General features: G+C 39.6%; 1 protein-coding gene across 2 annotated transcripts in view; it reads right to left on the bottom strand.

Moving 5' to 3' along the window:
- The window catches only part of Cdh20 (cadherin 20), a 257,443-nt gene that overhangs the window by 24,297 nt on the left and 209,800 nt on the right, over window positions 1-23,346 (bottom strand). For both annotated transcript variants that reach the window (XM_032915745.1, XM_032915746.1), the window contains 4 exons: window positions 20,966-21,133; window positions 16,296-16,483; window positions 11,150-11,403; window positions 1,257-1,393 (listed from right to left, as the gene is read on the bottom strand). In XM_032915745.1, the coding sequence (XP_032771636.1) occupies window positions 1,257-1,393; window positions 11,150-11,403; window positions 16,296-16,483; window positions 20,966-21,133 (747 nt within the window). The remainder of the gene's footprint in view (window positions 1-1,256; window positions 1,394-11,149; window positions 11,404-16,295; window positions 16,484-20,965; window positions 21,134-23,346) is intronic.

Below are 23,346 nucleotides of genomic sequence, written 5' to 3' on the forward strand. Positions count from 1 at the left end.
AACAACACCAACATCAACAACAAACAATAAGATGTGGCTGTTCTTTGCAAGGAACTCATCTCATAGGGAAAGGCACACAGGCTGAAAACGAAGGACGGAATTATATACCTCTAACAAGTGAAATCTGGAAGCAAATAGAAATAAACTATGCTTTAAGTATCATTAGAAGACGTAAACAGGGTCACCACAAATTAGGGGAAAGAGCGATCACTTAGGAAGATGCAACGTTTGGAGCCAGGCACGGTGGTGAGTGCCTTTCATCCCAGCATGGAGGTAATGGAGGCAGGCCGCTTCCTCAGGTTGGAGGGCAATCTTTTTTACCTACCAAGGTCTAGGCTGGGCCAGCGCTACACAGTGAGATTCTGCCTCAAAAGACAACTGGAAGTATATATGCCTTGACTATTGTTCACAGAATTTCATAAAACAGGCATTATTGGGCACAATAGGACAGAAAGATGCAGGATAAGAGCAGTGGGTGACGTCAAGACACCAGTTATAGACCATCTAAATCTAAGCCTCCCCACAGAGCTAATGGCATTTCTAGATATCTACATAATATTTTGCCCAACATATGTCTAATATACATGCTTTTGGCAGCACGTGGATCTTTCTCGAAAATAAAGTTAGGTTACAAAACATGTTCTAAGAAATACAAAAATGAGCCTAAAGTAATTTCTGCTATCAGATCACCCTGCAATAAAAACACCTAGAAATCAATGGCAAGAGAACCCATAGAAACTTGGAATTGAAATCAAACAACATATTCTTCAATAATCTTAATTGAAATCTAGAATCAAAACAAAATGGGAAATGGGAAGAGAACTTACCAGATCTTTAGTGATGCAGGAAAAGGAGTTCTAATACAGTTGCTGTTTTTTTTTTTTTTTTTTTTTTGTTTGTTTTTGTTATTTTTGCTAATCTGAAACTTGAAAAGAACAAAGCTATAGTTTTGTGGTTCTGCTTCTTAGAACTGGCATCACTGTTAGAAAAGAGTTCTTTTCTCTAGGCCTTCCCAGTCATACACATGTAATTTCTGACTCATATATAGAACTCTTTCACATAAAACATCTGAACTCAACAATGTACCTCAACCATAAAATGAGCTAAGGACTAAATCACACGACCATTTATTTGTAGAACGTATGACTTCAGTCTCTCCTCTGGAATGTATTGTTTGTTCCAAGGTCTAGACACTTTCACTTTCTATATCTTTACATTTTGTAACTCTGGGGAGACCAATAAATCGTGTTACTTACTCATTTCCATAGCAAGAACAGTTATATTATGCCAAGAAAACTCTTCTCTGTCTAGTGGTCTTGCAGTCATTAGAGCACCTGTTGTAATGTCAACATAGAAAAATCTTCCAGGGTCGCTGCCTCTGTCAATGGAGTATCTGCAAAGATAGGGATCGTGTACCTTATTTTCATTTGGATAAACATGAGAGCATAGCACATGGGGGAAGTGAGTATATACACGGTGGTAAAGATGGTTCAGTCTCCTCTGCACTGTGCATGTGTGGAACACTGTGGGTCTATCATGCTTAAGAGAAACAAAAGAGCCTTTTTTACTACTTAAAATATCTTAAAATGAAATAAACAGAGCACCGAGAATCTTACTGTAGATTTAATTTACATAATAAGCAATTTATGCTATTTAATGTTTAAAACTACTCCGAGAATTTTGGAGTGCCCTCAATATCAGCCTCTAGTTATATGTGCTTGAAATGTAGCTACGTTCTCAAATGTTTTTCTGAAGTTTGAAAAAGAGCAAAGCTATAGTCTTATGGTTCTGCTTCTTAGAACTGGTATCACTGTTGGGGAAAAAAAGCTTTGTTCCAGGCCTTCTTCGTCATAAACATGTAATGATTCAATGCCTGACTAACACGGAATTTGCTAGCTGAAGGTTCCTTACATAGGATATTTTTAGTAGGATAGGCAGGTATATTTAGGTTGCTGGTTGTAAATAAAGCAGAGTTTTGTGCATCTGTTGGGGCTAATCTGCTGGAAACTATCATATGACCTTCAAATTCTGAAGACCATTATAATTAGATCTTCAAGAAAATAAAGGTCGGTTTGCTCAGGCCACAAACCTTGCTTGTTCCCACTGTGTGTGCCAGTCTGGACCAATGTGCATTTTATGTAGAAAAGAAAGATCTTACAGGCATTTATATGGGACAGTCTCAAACCTCCGCAAAGGAGAAATCACATGACTCCGTTTGCTGTTGCTCTTTTGACTCTTTAGTGACCTTGGTTGTGAGTAAGATCTGTGATTTGTGTTCAGTCTGACTTGGCAACCTGGTTGTCTCTGTTCACCAGTATCATCTCCTCTGCCCTTCATCTTGGGAGATGAAGGAAAGCTCCTGTGTCAGGATGTTTAAAAATAAGGGATGTTGATAATTGATCGAGTACCACCATACATCTCATGTACACCTTGGTGAAGGTTAGCAATTTGTTATTTTTATTTAGAGATTATGTACTTTAGGAAATAATATAATATTTCCCTATCTATCTTGGGGAATTAAAAAATAGGCTAACATACATTTCATCTCATATTATTTCTTTGTGGCAAAATGTTTATAATTATTTTTCTGTAAATTTGAAATATGCAGTACATAATTAGTTACTGTCGGTACAATAGATCCCTAGATCTTCCTGTGTAACTGGAACTTTGTTTCCCTCAGTCAGAAATCTCCTCTCTTTCTCCATCAGCCTTGCTGGCCCAAGCCTGTGATAACCACCATTCCCCTCCCTTTGTCTATTCAACATTTCAGATTAGACATTTAAGTAAGATCATGAGCTATTTGCCTTTCTGTGACTGGCTTATTTCACACATATAATGCTCTCTAAATTCATTCGTGTTACTGTAAATGACAGAATTTCCTTCTTTTTAAGGGCTGAGTGGTATTCTCCTGTGTATGTATAAAACACCATATTAGAAAATCCATTCATCTGTTGAAAATCACTTAGGTTTTTTCCGTACCTCAGCTTTGTGAATAATGTGGCAGTTAACATGGAAATGAAGATGCTTCTTCTACATACGGATGATAATTCCTTTGGATATATGCCCAGAAACGGGATGGCTGGATCATATGATAGTTCTAGTGTTTTGAGTAATCACCACATTGCTTTTTAAGATGGCCATGTTAACTGGTATCCCTTCCACAAGGTACAGTTTTCCCTTTTCTGAACATCTTTTTTTATATTTCATTGTTTGGGGAATGGTTATTCTAATGGGTGAGGCACCTTCTCATTCTGACTCATATGAGAGTGATAGAGCTTTCCCATATATTTGCAGGGCTCTTGTACATATTGAAATATTGTCTGGTCAGATACTCTGACATTTCTGAAAATAAGATTATTTGTCCTGGCATCAAAATACAACCCAAAGCCAAAGTAATCAAAGCAGTGTAGTATGGGCCTAGGAATATGCTCAAAGGAATAAGGGTAAAAGCCTAAAAACAAATGCATATATGTCAGGAGCACAAAGGTCCTCGTGCCCACAGGTCTCCAGGTGACCCAGGAATATTAAGCATACAGGATTGTTATTTCAAAGGGAAGGACACACAACCTATTTGTCCAGAGAGGTAGGAATTGGAGGTGGTTGATTAGCCGCCTGGTAATCTGTGCTATCTGTTTGCCCAGGCCTTATCAAGCTCCCATAACCAGGACTGGATGTGGCCAGTAATCTAAATGACCCTTATCTCCAGGGGTTCCCCAAGCTCCCACAACCAGGACAGAGGCAGTTAATAGCCTAAAATGACCTCTACACTAACTGTATGATGGAGACCAGGCCAGAGTCTTCCTTTGGTCCTTAAATTAGCACAGGCAACCTATCTGTAGAACCCATCTCCTTGGAAGAAATTACATGTGTCCTGAATTGGGTATTAATGCAGTTATATTTCCATGTGCACTGGAGATTGTATTATAACAGTAAGCTTTCCCGCCAAATTGTACTGTTTTAAAAATACTGACCGTGAACTGTCTGATATGAGACTTCCTTAAGTCAATCTGAACTGAGTTTTCATTCTCCTCTCTGCAGTTTGCATCTCTGCTTGGACACCTGCAGGCTCTCCCTCGCATATATTTATGATCAATTCATCTGAACTTTTGTGTAAAGGTAACAGGCATATATATATGGTGTGGTGAAAGAGCAGACCTTGATGACTACTGGAAGAATATTATATAACATTGGTCATGGGCATGAAATAACCCTAATGGCATAGAGGCAGAAAGAGCAAAAGTAAACAAATGAAATTAAGTCAAACTGAATATTCTACACAGCGAAGGAAACATTAAAAAGATGAAAGAAAAGCCAAGGTTTAGGGGAAGTATAAGGAGCTAGTGTTCCATATGCACAAGTGTCCTGTTCTTCAAAGGCCAATGATTGTAATAACTGCTGTGTGTTTAATGGTTGTCATCTTGCTGTGCATTTAATACACAGCTTCTTTTCACATACGCCTATCTTTGGAAAATTATCCTTACCATCAGATGAGCAAACTGAAGATCAGGAAAATTAAGTCACTTTCAACTAATATTTAAAACCATCTATGTGGAATTCCAGGTGTTCTTACAGATCATTTTTAAACAGAGAACAGAGAAAATATTGAGTTCAAGATTTTAGTAAAAGTTGGCAGAAATTGCAGTGTGTTTTAGAGTTCTTGAGGTGAAAAATTGCAATTTTCGTAAGAGTTTAATTTGAATTGTATGTGCATGGATTGTGTATCTTTGTGGGTGTGTGTGTATGTGTACTGCAGCTTGTTGAGTTGTGAAATGAGCATAGTTTATTGTGACCAGCACTGAAAAAATGTGATAGAATGAAAGATACGCATGCCAAATTATCACGTGTAGTGAGGGTAAATACTGATGTAAAGTTTTTAATCTATCTATCTATCTATCTATCTATCTATCTATCTATCTATCTATCTATCTAATCTATCTATCATCTATCTATCTATGATCTATCTATCTATCTATCATCTATCTATCCATCTATCTATCTGAATGGATATGAATTTTTTTCTTCAGATGTATACATTTCTTTGGGGATTCACAATTTTCACTCAGAGTGTCCAGGTTTAAAGAGGCAGCAGATGAGTAGGAGCCAGAGAAGTTGAAGTCACTTCAGTTATGAATTAAGATGAAATAACTTCTGTTATGAGGTCTTCAATCCTAAGGAGTTTAAGGAAGCTAATTAACCTCTCTGCTTGTGATCCTGTTTAAGGAATGTTTATTATTTGTGAGACTTGGCTTAGCATATAGAATGTAGTGAGTCACCTATCCCCATAAGAACACCACCGGCAGGCATTATGATCATTTCTGTTTTACAGATAAGAACATCTCAAGGCTTAAGAGACTAAGCCACTTACTCAGGGTCACACGATTGGGAATCAAATGTAGGCAGTTCTAACTCCTTAGACATGAATTATAGAAGATTGCCTAAGAGCATAGCCTTATCTCTTCAAGATGAGACATGTTAACAAATGGTTAACTTTTTAATAAAAACACTTGTGTACTTACAAGATTATTTTAGAGTAAGCTCCTGAAATGTTTTTCTGGGTATACTTGTAATTTAGCCTCATACTTCACCAGCTGCTCTAAGAGTTGAATTTTCTCTTAGGAAACAGAAGTTGGCTAATGACATTCTCCTCTTTCAGTGCTCAGACACACGAAAAGCCCCACATTTGGTCCACAGAGCATAAACTGGATGGGAGCTCTCCAGGCTGTAGGTTTATTGCTGGGGTTTGGGGGAGCATCCCATTAGCAACCAGAAACCTACCCCTACCATGGCAAATGTCACAGATGGCACAGGACATGGAGTGATAGAAATAACCAACACACAAGACTGTTGACAGCATTGCCTGGTCGACACAGCAGGAGCCTGCCATAGGGAGCTTCTCCCATCAAGTAGAACCCCCCTTCAGTTTCCCAAGCTAGGCTACAGTGAGGGGATAATGGCCTTCATTTCTCTGAATGGGGCACTGGGCCAACTTCCAGGGTGCAGGAGAACAAACGGAAAATTCAGATACAGATGTAAAATGAGGAAATTGGGACCAAGTAGTGGATCCTAAAGGTGGTTTTCCTGTCTCCAACTGTAATATTCTTACCTATTATGAACAGAATCTGTTTAGCACACACACGCAAAGCTGCCTGGAGCAGACAATATTGACATTTGTCTGCTTGGGTGAGGGGATCTCTGTCGTGAGTATGCTTGCTGGAGTCCCACACTTCAGGATGCTGCAGAAAGCCTGGCTGCTTCCAGACCAGCAGAAGCCACTTTTAGTGGCTAAATGGCTTAGTGTCCTCCTCTCTTTTCTTTCTTTCTTTTTTTCAGTATTTATCGATGATAGAGGGGATCTAAGTATTGAAGTTTTCATATGCAAATAAATAAATCTACAGGGTTTGGGGCCTTACCATAGAGGCCGTGTGTGTGTGTGTGTGTGTGTGTGTGTGTGTGTGTGTGTATGTGTGTATGTGTGTGTATGCATTGTTACTGATCAGTGTGACTCCTAATTAGATCTTGATCCCAGCGATTATCACAGAGAGTTATACAGTCAAAATCTTGGAGATGATATGGAAATACACTGTCCAGTTGATATTCTATTTTAGAACTTAGATGTTTCATTTACATCTGTGCTCATTTTATTTGTCTTTGCCATGAAGCTGTGTCCCCCATGGTAGCCCCACGTTACCTTCTTTGATATGAAAACTAACTGCTATATCATCAAATAATAGATATGTAATTAACAAGTCATAATCACAAAGCCTATATGTTTTATCTGAAAATATAAATTTGTGATATATCTGTTTCATTTTTGTTTTCATTATTACAGGGGGGCATTATGGTTTTACTTATGTTACCTTATAACATAAGGCTTACAATTGAAATGCAAATTTATAAAGTTTTTATAATTCAGAAATATTTGTTGTTATTTTTTAAAAAATTAAAGAACTAAAGTTACTTTTAGCCATTTTGATGCTTAAACATGTAATGTGTTAACCAGAGGGAGCAGATCCCTCCCACCCCTCGTAGCTATCCCCTGGAGGAAACCATTCTTGTTAAACTCTAAAAACACATTTTCATTAAATACAAAACGGCACCAGATGAGGGAAGCAGCCAGGTGACAGAAAAGGCATTGATAAATGGGGGTGTGTTTAAAAGGTTTTATCTGTACTAAAGCTCCAGATTCATTTTACTGCGTAGCTTTCAACAATTAATGTGACAGATGGCCTCAAACAGCCTTGGAATTCTAATCATTTGTGAATCTGGCTTCAGAGGCTTGGCAGTGGCTGTGGAAGGTTGGGGTGTCAGCCTGTCAACCAGCTGTTTACACTTTGTTTCCAGAGTGAACCCAAAATAGCAAAGACTGTAATTCTCCAGTCTTGAGGGGGAAGCATCTTGGGTGGAATCTTCAATAGCAAAACATACCTCGGAGAGACAGAGATGAAGGACTAAGTGTAGTATAGAGGATTCTCTGGCCACTTTGTCTGCAATCAAAACTACTAAACTGAGGAGGTGTTTCTATGTCCGTTTTTTCTATATAAGAAATATATTGAGTGATAAATTGATGTATGATATGTTTCTACTTTGATTGTTTATTTTATTATTTTTTGAGATCAGGGAGTCACTGTATATAACTATACAGGGTACCACTGTATAGTTGTATAGCCTGGAACTCACTATGTAGATCACACTTGAGGCTTTCTTTCTCAGCCTTCCAAGTGCTGTGGTCACATATATGCGCTATCAGAAACTTGGTCTTTTCCATTTGTTTTAAACATAAAAATGCTGAAAGCTAATAAAACTTGAAAGAATGTACAATGAATATATTTACAACCAAGTGATTTCAAATTACAAAAACAAGTAGTCCTTCTATATACAAGTGATAAACTCTCTGATGAAGGAAGGAGGGAGAAATTCATTCACCACCACTTAAAAATACCCAGGGCTAAAACTAACCTGAAGAAGTTAAAGATCTTTATAATGAAAACTTTGAAATAGCGAAGAAGGCACTAGAATATAAAAAAAAATTCTCTACTCAGATCGATAGAATTAGTATTGTAAGAATGGCCACATGACAGAGATCTAAGATTCACTGTAATCCCCATCAAAACTCCAATTACATTCTTCACAGAGCTAGAAAAACCAATTTTCGAATTCATATGGAAGCAAAATGTTTATGCCCATAGACTGGTGCTGCTGTCAGCTGCTATGGCAACTGGAGAGGCTTATAACAGGTCAAAATGATGAGACTAAGTGATCACTGGATATTCAGCTACAAGAAAGCATGTGCATGTCCCCTGCAATGCTCAAGGAAAGTTGTGGAGGAGGGGACAGGAAGAATTTAAGAGCTGGAAGAAGTGACGGAGAGTTCAGAAATGTTACCCTCTAAGCATGACATGGCTACTACATGCCTGAGTCACAGCAGCTATGATCACCTGCTGAAGGCTGGCCCTACCTGTACGCTGCCATGGAAGGGGGAGGGTTCCTGAGTCTTCAGCATTATCTACAAATCTACATGAAGTTAATGATTGCAGGAGGAGGGAGAAACATTTTCCTCAGAGGTGTAGCCACTAGAAAACTGCTCATACTGTAAATAACCCTACACCCATGATCCTGTAGGCAACTTCACAAAACCCACTGGGTACTCCTAACCTAGAGAAAACCTCTAACACCAAGCAACTAAGCAACCAAGCACCAGGCAGCCAATCAATCAAAATAACAAATTCCCCAAGGCCATGAAAGCAGAAGGGGGACTAATTGGGAGAAGGAAGAGGATCAGTGAGAATGGGACGGGGACAACAGAGGGCAATAGGAAGTGTGAGTGATAGAGTACATTGTATCCATCTACAGAAATGTCAGAGGGAAGGCCATTGTTATGGAAGTTTCATAACATACACTAATAAGAGCAAAGAAGACTCCTAAATGTGCAAAGTGATACCAAGCACTGTTGGAGGCGTCATAATTCCTGATGTCAAATTATACTAAAGAACTGTAGTAACAAAATAATCACGGTCCTGGCACAAAAACACACATGTAACCCACACAGTAGAAACAAACCCAGACAGCTGTAGCCACCTGATTTTTTTTTTTTTTTTTACAAACTTGTAAAAAATCATATATTGGAAAAAAAAACAAGCTCTTCGATAAATGATTCTGAGAACAGTAAATATCAGGGCACTGGATGGAGAAACTAGGGTCATGTCTTCCCCCTTTACAGTAATCAGCTCTAAATGGATCACAGACCTTCCTGTGAGGAGAAGCCTAAAACCTTGAAACTGCCAGGGAAAAATCCAGGCAGTGTATTTCAAGATACAGATATGGGAAGGAATCCAACTCCAGAGGGCAGAGCTGAGAACTGGCAAATATGATTACAGGAAGGCAAGCGGCTTCTGCAAAGCAAAAGAAACAATCTCCATGGCAAATAGGTACCCTATGCAAGGGAAGAGGTCTGTTCCAGCCATTCGTCAGCTGGGAGGTCAATGTCTAGAATCCATGGAGAGGTAAAAATATTAAATACCAGTGATCCCTTCAAATCATCCAAGTTGAAGAATGGGCTAATAAAATGAACTGACAGTTCTCAAAAGAAGAACTAAAAGTGGGCAATAAGTATTTGAAAGTGTGTTCAATACTCTTAGCCATCAGGGAAAGCAAATTATAACTACTTTGAGATTGCATTTCATCTCCAGAAAACAAACGGAAAATGCTGCCGGGGATACAGAGAAAGGAGACCCTCAGGCATTGCTGGTGGAAGTGTAGCCTGCTGCAGCTACTGTGGGAATCAGTGTGAAAGTTCCCCCAAAACCAGAAATGGAACTACTGTGGGACCTAGCTGTATCTTCTCGGGGCGTTTGTCCAAAGGACTCCGAGTCAACATGCAACAGAGATCCTTGCACAATCGTTCTGTTGCTGCTCTGTTCATAATAGCTAAACTGTGGGACCAGCCTGGACATCTATTCACCCATGAGCAGATAGAGAACATACGACTAAGATACACAGTGGAGTTTGTTCATCCATGACAAGAGAAAAACGAAGTCATAGCATTTTTAGGAATGTAGATGAAGTAGGAGTTTGTGGTATGCAAAATAAACTGGACAAACCAGACTCACGTTTACTCAGACATGTGGAATCTAGATTTAAATGTGTGTGTGTGTGTGTGTGTGTGTGTGTGTATGTGTGTGTCTGAGTGTGTGCATGTGTGCATGTGTGAGTATCTACACGTGTGAGTGCTTGCATGTGTATGTGTATGGGAGGTCTGTGTGGTGTGTATGTATGTTTGTGTGTGTGTGTGTGCGTGTGTTTGTGTGTGTTGTATGTGTGATTTTGTGTGTATGTGCTTGCTTGCTTATGCATGTTAGTGGGAATGTGACATGAAAATACAAAGCAGACCATAAGGAAAAGAAAATATCTTAAAGGAGGGAAATGTGATAGTGACACCACTCTGCTATGAAAGCAAGAAGGAAGTTTGTGTGGGAAGAAGTGGACATTGAGTAAAGGGCAGTAGGGAAAGGATGAATAAGAATAAAGTATGGACACATAAAAGTGCTATAAAAGCCATCACTTTGTGTGCCGACTTAAAAGACTAATAAAGTTTGAAAAGAGGAGTGATTTCGAAGAGTTTGACATGGAGTGTGTGTGTGTGTGTGTGTGTGTGTGTGTGTGTGTGTGTGTGTGTGTGTGTGTGATTCAGGTTGTTTTGTATTGGTGGGTTTACTCTTGGGCTGTTTGTATCACATCCTTAGGACATTTAGCAACATCTAGGCACATGTTGGGTTGTAAAAGCTTAGCATTTTGTGGGCGAAGACAAGAGATCCTAGTGTTTGAGCATTCAGTGACCAGGGTGGACCTCCACATGAGCAAAGACCGATGCAGTTCCAAGTGGCCATGGAGCTCTGACTGAGATGTAAGGCGTGTGTATGTCCATATCTGAACTAAATGGCAATGAAGTCAAGATGTGATGATATCTAATTTTCCAGTTACATGGTGTTGGCATATTTATTTGAACAACAGGAAGAACAAGAAAACTCAGAGAAGAGTTTCCAGAGATGGGGTTTAAAGAGGAAGAACAAAAGGTGAGAGAGAATGCTAGAGTGTTACACAGGAGGTGAGGGCATGCCAGGGGATGAGGAGAAAGAGAAATCTATGGGAAAACCTGATTGAGTTGTTGGTCACGTCTGGGTCCTTGGCAGAAATGATCTGTATGGTTGTTCCAATTGTCACATCCTCTGGCACCTCCACAAAATAAAAGCCGGGCTCAAACACAGGGGGCTCGTCCACATCCTCCACACTGATGTGCACTGTTGTTGTGTCCTGAAATGGGCCAAGGTTCAGAAAACGCATCTCTAGGTGAGGATTGGATCCCTCCACCTTCAGGGTGTAGCTTTTCTTGCTTTCAAAACTCAAAGGCTGAAAGGCAACAAGAAGAAAAATGGTCAGTCTATAGCACACATGTCCTGAGTGAAAAGGACATTCATTAATGGAGAACTTTCAAGTTACCAAAAAAGTGGAAAAGAGAAAAAAGTAAAACCACAGCTACCTTCTGTTTTGTTTTGAAGTTCTGGGTGATAACATCAGTTTGATCATAGGTAAACGGGAAGGGAGGTATCTGGAAGGCTCAGTGTTAACTCCTTTAACTGAGTATGGTCTGTAGAGAGTTTGGGGAACCTCCTTGTCCTGCTTGAATTGTAAGAAGGGAATTTGTTTCCCCAGAACCTTTCTGTCCCAAGCAGACAAGATGTGTGGTGGCCTTGTGTTTTGGTTTTCCCTTTTGAAAGATGTTGGACAATTAAGACCAAGTGTGTGCTCTGCCCTAGGATGTCCACGCACTTAGGCTTTGCTTTTGTGTTCCCCTTAAATTTTTTTGAGAGGAACCATTTTGGAGGAGGAATGGGACCAGGGAGAGTGGAGGAGGAACGGGGAAGGAAGGAGGGGAGTGAATATGAGTGAATAGTGATATGGAATCCACAAATATTGTAGTGAAACCCATCACTTTGTGTATACTGGGTTAAAAAAAGCAATAGACTTGTTTCCTTCTTGACTTTCAAATCAACAATGGTTCTTTCTAAGGAAATACATTAAGTGCCTCACTAAGATTCTTGGTACACTATGCTACATAAACCTTTGTTTCTTTATAGATGACCTCTTTTAAAGTTCGTTTTAAAATTCTGGTCAGCATAAAACTTCAAAGATTTAGAAAGCTCAGAATGAAGTTGGCAGGAACCCATAGTGCCAGCTAAGATGCTGATCCCAACGTAAAAATTCTTTGACCGGGACTCGTGCACAAGAATCTTTTTTCTATTATGATTTCATATTGCAAAATATAAAATTGGGAGAGTAGAAAGATGGTTCAGTGGTTAAGAGTGATTACTGCTCTTTTAGAGAACCCATGTTCTGTTCACAGCAACCATGTAGTGAGGGTAAGTTTTTATTACCAAACTGTGTATTTTCTTTCTCCAGATTCCAGGTCAAAAGCAAGGACTCAGTTGAGTTTTTATTACCTAGTGTGTAGCCAGGCCAACACCCAATGTGTAGTAAAAAAAATTGTTTCATTAAATAGCGTCACAAGCTTTTCTGTACTAACGTTTATGTGATGGCATATAAGGCTTTGGTGTTAACTGTTTTGGGGGTGTGTGGTGTGTAGGTTCTTTTGTATTTTATACTTAGGGAGTGGAGCTGCTTTATAACTGATGCCCCATTACAATTGCCGTGTACCATGGAGGGACCCATAGCTCCAACCGCATATGGAACAGAGGATGAACTTATCTGGCATCCGTAGGAGGAGAGACCCTTGTTCCTGTGAAGGCTCAATGCCCCCAGTGTAGAGGAATACCAGGGGGTGAGGTAGGAGTAGGTGGGTGGTGGAGCACCCTCATAAAAGCAGGGGATGGGGGGTTGTGGAGGGGAAACCAGCAAAGGGGATAACATTTGAAATGTAATAAATAAAATACCCAATAAAAAATTGCTGTGTACTTAGCTGGTGTTGAGCTCCAGTTGATAATGTCCCTGCAAGTTGCATCTGGTCAACAGCATTAGTGCTGGACTTGATATTGATCCTACGTGCACTGGAATTTATTGCTATCTAAAATGGCTTCTGAAAGATTCTGGTGGCAGAAGGTTACTGAAATACCAGCAGGGAGTGAATCTGATACAGGCGAGGCAAACATGTCTAACCATTCCTCTAAGAAAGCTCTTCAAATAATTACAAACAAGGCCTTAGATCAGGTAAAGTTGGATTTTTTTGAAGTGGTATATAAAGTAATGAGGAGAATTGTAAATCCTGACCTATTAGAATTAGAAAAGTATAGAATTTTTGTGTTTTGTGACCCAACTAATAGGGGAATGGACTGACCGCAATTGCCTTCTGTTCACTGAGAGAAGAAAGCTAAATTGAAGACAAGAGAGTGGCACACTATCATGCCACTGCAGAAGAAAGAACACTGAAAATTACAAACGTCAAGCATTTAAAGACTGGAATCAATCACCCGGTTACTTAGAAGCTAAAATGACACACAGTCCCGTATAGCAGTCACTGTGGTTGTGTGAAGACCCAATTCTTTCAAATCAACTTAATTTCTCCTTTTTGAAAAGCATGTGCTTTTTAGACAAATAATAGACCTAAGAGAAATAAATCAAAATCAAAACTTTTGTTTCAATTTTGTAGGACATTATTAATGACAAAGGAAGATGATATGTCCGGGAGTTGTTCCAGACATGGACTGAGCAGTCAGTAGCCTTTAAAATATTTATTATATGTGACTGGCCCATCTACGCAATGTTCTGGCCTTGTTCTTAATTATATTTTCTGGCAGCTCATATGTTTAGAAAAGGAATAAAAAGAGTCTAGGAAAAGCCGATGTATGTTTTGTGATTGAATGTGTATACAGTTTGGATAGTGACACTGAGAGACAAGGTTCTGGCTTATAATGCCTTTTCTTTTTCCAGATAGGGGGTGAGAAAAGAAATTCTTCGTTTACTCAAATTAATAAATATGTTTTAAAAACAAATGCTTGTAACGATATATAATTTGTATAATAACAATTTAATGTAAGTCACTATTGTTTTATTATTTAGAACAGTTTTTCAAATGAAATTAACCGATCAGTCTTTAGAAAGGCTCCATTTTATAATTGGTTAACTTTTTTAATGGACTACTTTTGCATTCAAGAAACAATATTTATTCAAAACGTTGGGCATTGTCTAATGATGGTTAGTGGTAGGTTATCAATTGAAGATGCTTTCAATTCTTTCCCATGTAATGCATTGGTATATTTTATCACCTATAAAGTTATTATATCATTAACTTTCAAAAATAATGAATTATAATGTTTTAATTATATAAATATGTGTGAAGATTTATAAATCAATCTTATCATTTTGTACTGTTTCAAGGTCATTGTTTACTGGCCCTGAGGATTTCTGGTTGGAGAAATTTGGCGTAAATCTGTTTCTTTGCCGTGCTGTATTTTTTGATGCTCTGGTCCCAACTTGGCTGACTTTGGATCAGGTGGAAGATTTCTGAAGTTCAGTCATTTGGAAACATTATTGATTTGTGAATGAAAAGGGAAGTGTGATTCCACTGTAATGACTACCCAGGGTTGTTGGGGTCCTCGTATCAGCCAAGCAAGGAGCTGTCTGGATAACGTTCCAGGCAGGAGGATAGCAAGGAAGATTGCTACAAGAGGTCATCTATGTGGCAGCTTGGATGAGGTCTCTGAGTGGACTGCAGCAGGTTAGGGATAGAAGATCTTACCACAGATGGTATGAGTGTGTCTGCTTGGGAAAAGTCTCTGGAGAGGTGACAGGATAAAGTCACCAGTGGCCCTTGGGAAGAGCATGGCTCTTGAGAGGTACATGCCTGCTTGGGAAGGATCCCAGGGCAGATAGTGGATAGATTGAGTCTTAGCATGGGCACCAAGTGTGAACAAGGTTCCCTGCAGATGGCAAATCAGTGTTTTATAAATTAACGTTTTAAATTAAATATTCATTTGTAAGTTATTGGATTCAACTTATTTGTGTGTGTGGAATGTATGCATATGTGTTTACATGTTTATGTGTGTTGTAGGACCAAACCAAAGTTGACACCTGTTTTTGTTCTCGTCTATATTCATTGATGAAAGGTCTATCACTGAAACTGAATCCCCAAGGACCCTGTATGGTTTTTTAAATCCCATGTTGGGATTAAAGACAGGCTTTTACAGTTGCTCACTTTTCAAGTGGGATCTGGGGAACTCTGGTCCTCATACTTTAGTCATTGATCCTGCCCTTTAGGTGATAAATTCTCTTTTTAATAGGTTAATCAGGGCTAGGAGTGGCTGAGTCACTAAAGTTCTTGTCACACAAGCATGAGGACCTGAGTTGGGTCCCAAGCACCCAGGGGAAAACCAGGCACCAGTGCACGTCTATAATTTCAGTGCTATGGAGACAAGGAGGGTGACTCCCAAGGCATGTGTGTCAGCCCCTTTCCTCCACATGCATCTGCACATGAACATGTGCACAAATACATGTACACACACATACATATGTTGTACACACACAGTGAAATTAAAATGGGAAAATTTTACCTTTCATTTACTGAATTTATCCATATGTGTTTTAGGGGACATGGCACCTTATAATGGAACAAAGAGGTTTTAAGTTTGATCATACTTTCTCACGTTTCATTTGCATTTATGGGTCTTCAAGAAGCGATTAGAAAGTGCTATGTGTTATTCATTTATTCATAATAATATTATAGCCTGCCTTGCTATTTATGGTAAACTAAAGTGAAGATGTGGGATTCAAATATTGATTAAGTCATTAACAACATTAGAGCATCAAGCTACTACAGTTTTTAAGTGGCTAAATTGAAGTGGCTCATTCGTAATATATTTTTAATAATCCTTTTTATAAAATAATGCCACAGCCAGCATTTTTGCATGTAAGCCTGAGCATTTAGAGGTATTTTTAAAAACATAATTAGAATTATTTTTAAATGTGTGTGTGTGTGCGCGTGTGTGTGCGTGTGTAGCACGCGTGCCTGTTAGGTTAATGTGTCTGAATTCAGGTCTGCTTCTGCCATGTTGCAATTTGGGGGTCAGGAGGAAAGCTTTTGGGAGCTGATTCCTTCTGAGCAATGTGGATTCTAGGTTGTCAGATTTTTGTGGAAAGTACTTTTACCTGCTGAAACATCTCATTGGTCTAGGAAAGAGATTTTTATCACAGGGCTTAAAATATATCCTAATGTACAACCACCCTTCACTATAATTTCATAACCAAAATGTCTTTGAGAATAAATGATTTGGAAAAAGAATCCCGATTACCTTCTTCACAGTTATGATGCCAACTTGGAAGTTCGGGTCTGTATTGATATCAAAAGCGTCTGCACCATCTCCATCCACAATGGTGTACTTCATTTCTGCGTTGATGCCTTCGTCCAGGTCTTTGGCAAACACTCTCCCCACAGTCGAGCTAACAGGAGCGGACTCCAGCACACTCATCTGATAATGTTCTGTGAATAACAGCAGGGACGTGAATTCTTGATAATCTGCCACAGAAACCCCACACCTGTTATCACATTTAATCAGACATGCCATGCGAAGCATCGGTTGTGGTTTAGAAGTTAAAGCTTAAGTTTTACAGTTTAAATTTTCAGTCCAGAGTATCAAAATATCTTTCCTCTGAACCTAGGAATCAGGCAGGTGAAAAGACAAGATGAAACTCCCCTGCAGTCTTCTTCCTTCAGAACAGGGAGAAGCACCTTGCTTCCTCATCTTTCCCACTATATATGAACGGGAAGATTTCTATGAATGTCATGCTTCTCCTGGGAAGCATGTGATCACACATAACACATCTATTCTGCCAAATTTCAAATGCTCTAGTTTCCCTTCATGTCCTGGCCTGTGTGCTGACGTCCCATGTCTGGCCAGCAGCCAGAGTGGATGGAGAATAAGGAGAGGAGAGGCACTTCCATGAGAAAAGATCCTCCACGTGTAGTCCACCAACAGGTTTTGTAGCTGTGACCCTCTGTATGGTTTGGCATAGGCTGTTTCTTCTAGTTCTAAAACTGAATACACAAACCAGATTCCACACATAGAAAAAACTTAGTGTGTGAATGCCTTCCTTTTTGAGTTGATGCTCTGACTCATAATTAATTTTTTTTAGTTTGTTTCACCTTTGTGAAGTTGGATATTTTCTAACTTACTTTGTAAGGGCTCATGTCTTTGACATCCTTATTTTATCAATCACTGGCTGGCTTACTACACAACATAGCCATATACATTTCAATATGATTGTGGTTTCTTATTTTCAATTAATCAACTAATTAATTTTTATGTGTATATGTGTATAACTGCATGAGTTTTTGTGCATCATGTCCATGCAGATTTCTGCTGAGTCAGAGGATCCACTGGAAGTGGGGTTATGGGTGAGTTGAAAGCTGCTTGATGTGGGTGTTGGGAACTGAACCTGGGTTTTCTGCAAGAGCAGTGTGCACTAAACTATTGAAGATTCTCTATAGCGTCTCTTCTATTTTTAATTTTATTAAAATATTTTATTAAATATTTATTTTATTAAAAAGAAATGGTTTCTATTATTCCACTCACCTTGAATATATACTTTTATATTATACATTTAAATTATATATAATAATATATTATTAATAATAATACATAGTATTACCATATGTATAAATATATATTATATATGTTGGTATCTTTTTTCTTTTTTTTATTAGATATAATTCTTTACTTACATTTCAAATGTTATTCCCTTTCCCGGTTTCCTTTCCATAAGCCCCATCTCCTTCCCCTCCCTCATATGGGTATTCCCCCCATCCATCCCCTTTACTGACCTCCACATTCCCCTGCACTGGGGGTCCAACCTTGGCAGGACCAAGGGCTTCCCCTTCCACTGGTGCTCCAACAAGGCTATTCTCTGCTACACATGCAGTTGGAGCCCTGGGTCAGTGTCCCTTCTATTTATTATGCATTGTAAACTCCAAGGAAGCCGATGTCTCACAATGATTATGGGAAGTTGACAGCTTCTGTACCCCACCTTTCACTGGAGAAGGCATAATGTTTGTTTTTTATAAATACAAGCCAGAGAATCTCCACTGTGCCATGCAAAGTTATCGGTGGGTTACGTTAAAAAGTTTAGGAAGAACATGAATTTGCCTGCCCGTAATCCCCTCAGAAGGAAAACAATGCTATGTGTTTAAATACAGTTACGATTTCTTCATGTGATGGATTGCATTAGAAGTAAATATCTGGAGATCATGATATTCTTTTATATTTGGTTCAGCTAAAGGTTATTAAGCTTGTTCACTATAAAGGAGTGGGCACGCCATTTTGTCAACATCCCATTGGTGGGTATTGTAATATTTGTGGAAGAGAAACTCAGTGAGTTACTACAATAAGGAATCAGAAGGATATTAGAGCAGAAGCATTTAGTCCAAGATAGGTTAAAGAGTAATGAAATTATTAAAATTTAATACTCACAAATAAATTTTTTTCATACATTTAATGGTGATTTTAAGTAATTTCTTGAAAAGTGCAATGGTACTCTATTTTAGTGGAAACTGTGAATGTGAGAATGTTTAGAAACATGAATTTAAATTATCTCAACCATTTCATTTTGTCTTCTATGCAATACATCCCATACTCCATTCCATCCTAAGTTCTTAATTATTACTAAAGTTGAAACAGAGACTGCTCAAGGTGGATGTGTTGTAATGGTGGGTGTTAGCAATGTGATATTTGGGTGAGTCAAACGCCACAGTCTCCGCTGTTGTGCAATGCTCCAGAGAAGCGGTTGTGTGAGGAGGAGGGACATAAGATTTACCTCTCTGTGTCCAGACCCCTATACTTCTGAGCTTTGTAAGCTCTTGGCTCTTCTGATTCCTTGCCCACTTTCATGAAGGACAACCTGCTTTGTGTCAAATTTTAAAAGTCCAGAAGTTTAATGTATCCAGGAGTTCACAGTGTTGATGTGGTGTACACAGTATGAGTGCTTTGTGAACTATAATGGAGCTCACAGTATCAGTAAGCTGAACCAATTACTCCTCATGGCAGTTCACAGACTTCCTCGATCCACTACATCTGATTGGTGGACTAGTCAACTTAGCAACTTACTCATTGGTACCATTTGTAAAATGCTTGCCTGTTATTCTGCTGGTTTTTTTTTTTTAACTTTCATTAATGGCCATGGCTATTTTGTATATACCATGACTATTTGAGTTCTCTTTATTAATGTAAATTAAGTAAGAGTCTTTTGGTCTGGCTGGTTCAAAGTGAAAACTATTAAGTTAATAGTCTGTTTTCATTCTGTTTATAGTTTAGGAGTGTGTGTGTGTGTGTGTGTGTGTGTGTGTGTGTGTGTGTGTGTGGTGTTCTTGTGGGCATGTGAGTACTTGTGTATAGAAGCCATTAGTCAACCTCTGTGCTGTTCTCTTAGGTGCCTTTTGCTTTATTTGGAGACAAGACTACTCACCAGCTGACCAGGGAATCCCAGAGATCTCCTCTTCTGCTATCCCAGCATGGGCACTACAAAAGGGTACCAACATTCTTTTGGCATGTGATGCTGGGGATTGAACTGGGGTCTTTATGCTTATTCACAAAGCAAGAGCTTAACCGACTGCCCTATCTCCTCAACGTCTCCATTTTTGTTTGTGTTTTCCCTGTTCATGGTTAAGTGTTCAGTCTGGAGTTGTCTGCCATTTTGACATCTCCAGTCTCCTCCCTTCAGGCATTCACTTTCCAAAGTCACACCGCCATTCCTGAGCTTTGCTCCACAGCCTTGATTCTGTGTCTCCACCTTCCTTAAGAGCATTCAACCTGATTGTTTTGTTGTCACTTCCTATTAAAATATGAATTTGTCAGGCCCATGCCTTCCACAAGTTTCTTTATGTATTCTGTTTTCTGTCAGCTGTGCCGTCTTTCTCTCTGCCACCCAGATTAAAAAATGTTGTCATCTTTGACTCCCTCCACCCTCAGCCATAGTCAGGAGTCTCTCTCTCTCTCTCTCTCTCTCTCTCTCTCTCTCTCTCTCTCTCTCTCTCTCCCTGTCTCTGTCTGTCTGCTTCTTGAATTTAATTTTATACTCAGATGACCTCTGATAAAGCAAAAATTTTGTTGGCTTTACACAGAGCTGCACATTACATGCCTAGATGGTGTCTCAAATTGATAGTGCTGTAACGAATGTGGCTTCTTCATCCCGGCATGTTTCCTTCTCTGCTGGTGAAAATCTTTTCTATTCTTCAATCTTCTGCTTAAGTCTCATTACCCCGTGAAGCTTTTATTCATTCCCATTTTTAGAGAAAAAGAAGCCAACTCATGTGCACTTTCACAAACTGTTCGTGAAACCTTAATTTTTCCAAGCTGTAGGATTAGTCAATGTTAGACTTAATTCGCATTGTTTGTGATTCTCTCAGTGCCACACCAAATATTCTGTATTGCTTTTCCTTTATGAATAGCATGTGTGCTCCTGGTTAGATTTTAGGTTTTGAGCAGCAGGCCTAGTATTTTGTGTTCCTCATATCCTGGTGTCCTTACAGACCGTGTACTGCTTGGCACCTACTTGCATATTGCTTGGTTAATGTGGTCAGATGGCGTGTTCAGCAGATGTGTTTTGAACTAGTTCCCATGGAAAACTCACCTTGAGGATGAACTCCTGACAGAGAGTTAGTGCTTATAAACACGTCATACTCATGGTAATGATTTGTGGCCCATAAAAGTTTAATCCTATCTGATAAATTTTAATCTTAGTATTTAATTTTGAGCTAGTGTGTGTGAGTATGGCCATCAGGTAAAAACAAACAAACAAACAAACAAACAAACAAACAAACAAACAACCTCTAAGTTTCATGGGAAGCAGAAGGCCAGAAGGAAGGACTGTAACAAAGAAATGTATACATAATGATTATTAACACAAGCAGACCTGAGCCTCAGTGAAGGGTGGGTCCCTCCTCCTAAGGTGTGCTCTGGTTGGTACTTACTCTGTGGAAACCGGGGTGGGTTATCATTGACATCTGAGAGTGTGATGTTGACTGTTGTGGTCCCAGCCAATCCTCCAAGTTGTCCTCCCATATCCTTGGCTTGGATAATCACTTCATAGTATTCCTTGGCTTCTCTGTCCATGTTCATGAGCGCTGTTCTGATTACACCTGCACAATAGAAATTGTTTTAAAAAGAAAAAAACCACAAAGCTAGTTTTCTGAGGATTTGTTTGTAGATGTCTTCCTTGCGTGCTGTAAATAGCTACACTGAGAGGCACATCACCTGCTTTTATTAAACTTCAGGTTAAAAATCTCAGCATCAGAAAGGCACCATATAAAACAAAGGGCTAAGAAATAGACACCCAGGAAGGGCCCAGGGGCTGGAGTCCTTGGCAACGTTACTGAGGCAGAACAGGAGATGGCAGCAGCGGTTTTCTTAGACTCCAGGAATTGCGGTCTGTGGCGATTATAGACTGCTGTGTCTTTACCAAAGAAAACCTGGGCTCTGAGTACAGAAAACACACCTGCTTGTGTCTACAGGTCTGTGACTTAGGTAATTGTCCTTCAGCGCTTTGTGCCTTCATCCCTAGATCTCTTGTAGTGTCCAAGACTCTTTAGATATTGGCTCCTATTGTGAATTCCCTGTCTCTCCTCTGCCTGGAAGTGGGAATGTCCTGCGTTTACCGTCACTGTTCTGTTTTCTTCTGCTTACTTCTGGGTTTTACTGAGTTCCTTGTGCAGGGAGGGACATTAAAGGCTCAGGGAGTGTTGTGTAATTTTTTCCTCCATCTTTAATAAATTGGGTATTTCTTATTTACATTTCAATTGTTATTCCCTTTCCCGGTTTCCAGGTCAACATCCCCCTAACCCCTCCCTCTCTCCTTCTATATGGGTGTCCCCCTCCCCATTCTCCCCCCATTGCCACCCTCCCCCCAACAATCTAGTTCACTGGGGGTTCAGTCTTGGCAGGGCCAAGGGCTTCGCCTTCCACTGGCCCCATTACTAGGCTATTCTGACCTATGGGGTCAGAGTCCAGGGTCAGTCCATGTATAGTCTTTAGGTAGTGGCTTAGTCCCTGGAAGCTCTGGTTGCTTGGCATTGTTGTACATATGGGGTCTCAAACCCCTTCAAGCTCTTTCAGCCCTTTCTCTGATTCCTTCAATGGGAGTCCCGTTCTCAGTTCAGTGGTTTAATGATGGCATTCGCCTATGTACTTGATGTATTCTGGCTGTGTCTCTCAGGAGAGATCTACATCCGGTTCCTGTCAGCCTGCACTTCTTTGCTTCATCCATCTTATCTAGTTTGGTGGCTGTATATGTATGGACCACATGTGGGGCAGGCTCTGAATGGGTGTTCCTTCAGTCTCTGTTCTAAACTTTGACTCCCTATCCCCTCCTAAGGGTATTCTTGTTCCCCTTTTAAAGAAGGAGTAAAGCATCCATGTTTTGGTCAGCCTTCTTGAGTTTCATGTGTTCTGTGCATTTAGGGTAATTCAAGCATTTGGGCTAATATCCACTTATCAATGAGTGCATACCATGTGTATTTTTCTGTGATTGGGTTACCTCACTCAGGATGATATTTTCCAGTTCCATCCATTTGCCTATGAATTTCATAAAGTCATTGTTTTTGGTAGCTGAGTAGGATTCCATTGTGAAGATGTACCACATTTTCTGTATCCATTCCTCTGTTGAAGGGCATATGGGTTCTTTCCAACTTCTGGCTATTATAAATAAGGCTGCTATGAACATAGTGGAGCACGTGTCTTTGTTATATGTTGGGGCACCTTTGGGTGCCCAAGAGAGGTATAGCTGGGTCCTCAGGTAGTTCAATGTCCAGTTTTCTGAGGAACTTCAAGACTGATTACCAGAGTGGTTGTACCAGTTTGCTATCCCACCAACAATGGAGGAGTGTTCCTCTTTCTTCACATCCTCACCAGCATCTGCTGTTACCGGAGTTTTTGATCTTAGTCATTCTGCCTGGTGTGAGGTGGAATCTCAGGGTTGTTTTGATTTGCATTTCCCTTATGACTAAAGATGTTGAACATTTCTTTGGGTGCTTCTCAGCCATTCGGCATTCCTCAGCTGTGAATTCTTTGTTTAGCTCTGAACCCCACTTTTTAATAGGGTTATTTATCTCCCTGCAGTCTAACTTCATGAGTTCTTTGTATATTTTGGATGTGAACCCTCTAGCGGTTGTAGGATTGGTAAAGATCTTTTCCCAATCCGTTGGTTGCCATTTTGTCCAAACAACAGTGTCCTTTGCCTTACAGAAGCTTTGCTGTTTTATGAGATCCCATTTGTCGATTCTTGATCTTAGAGCATAAGCCATTGGTGTTTTGTTCTGGAAATTTTCTCTAGTGCTCATGTGTTCCAGATTATTCC

Source organism: Rattus rattus, chromosome 10 (assembly GCF_011064425.1).
Source record: "Rattus rattus isolate New Zealand chromosome 10, Rrattus_CSIRO_v1, whole genome shotgun sequence".
In the NCBI taxonomy this organism is placed as follows: domain Eukaryota; kingdom Metazoa; phylum Chordata; class Mammalia; order Rodentia; family Muridae; genus Rattus; species Rattus rattus.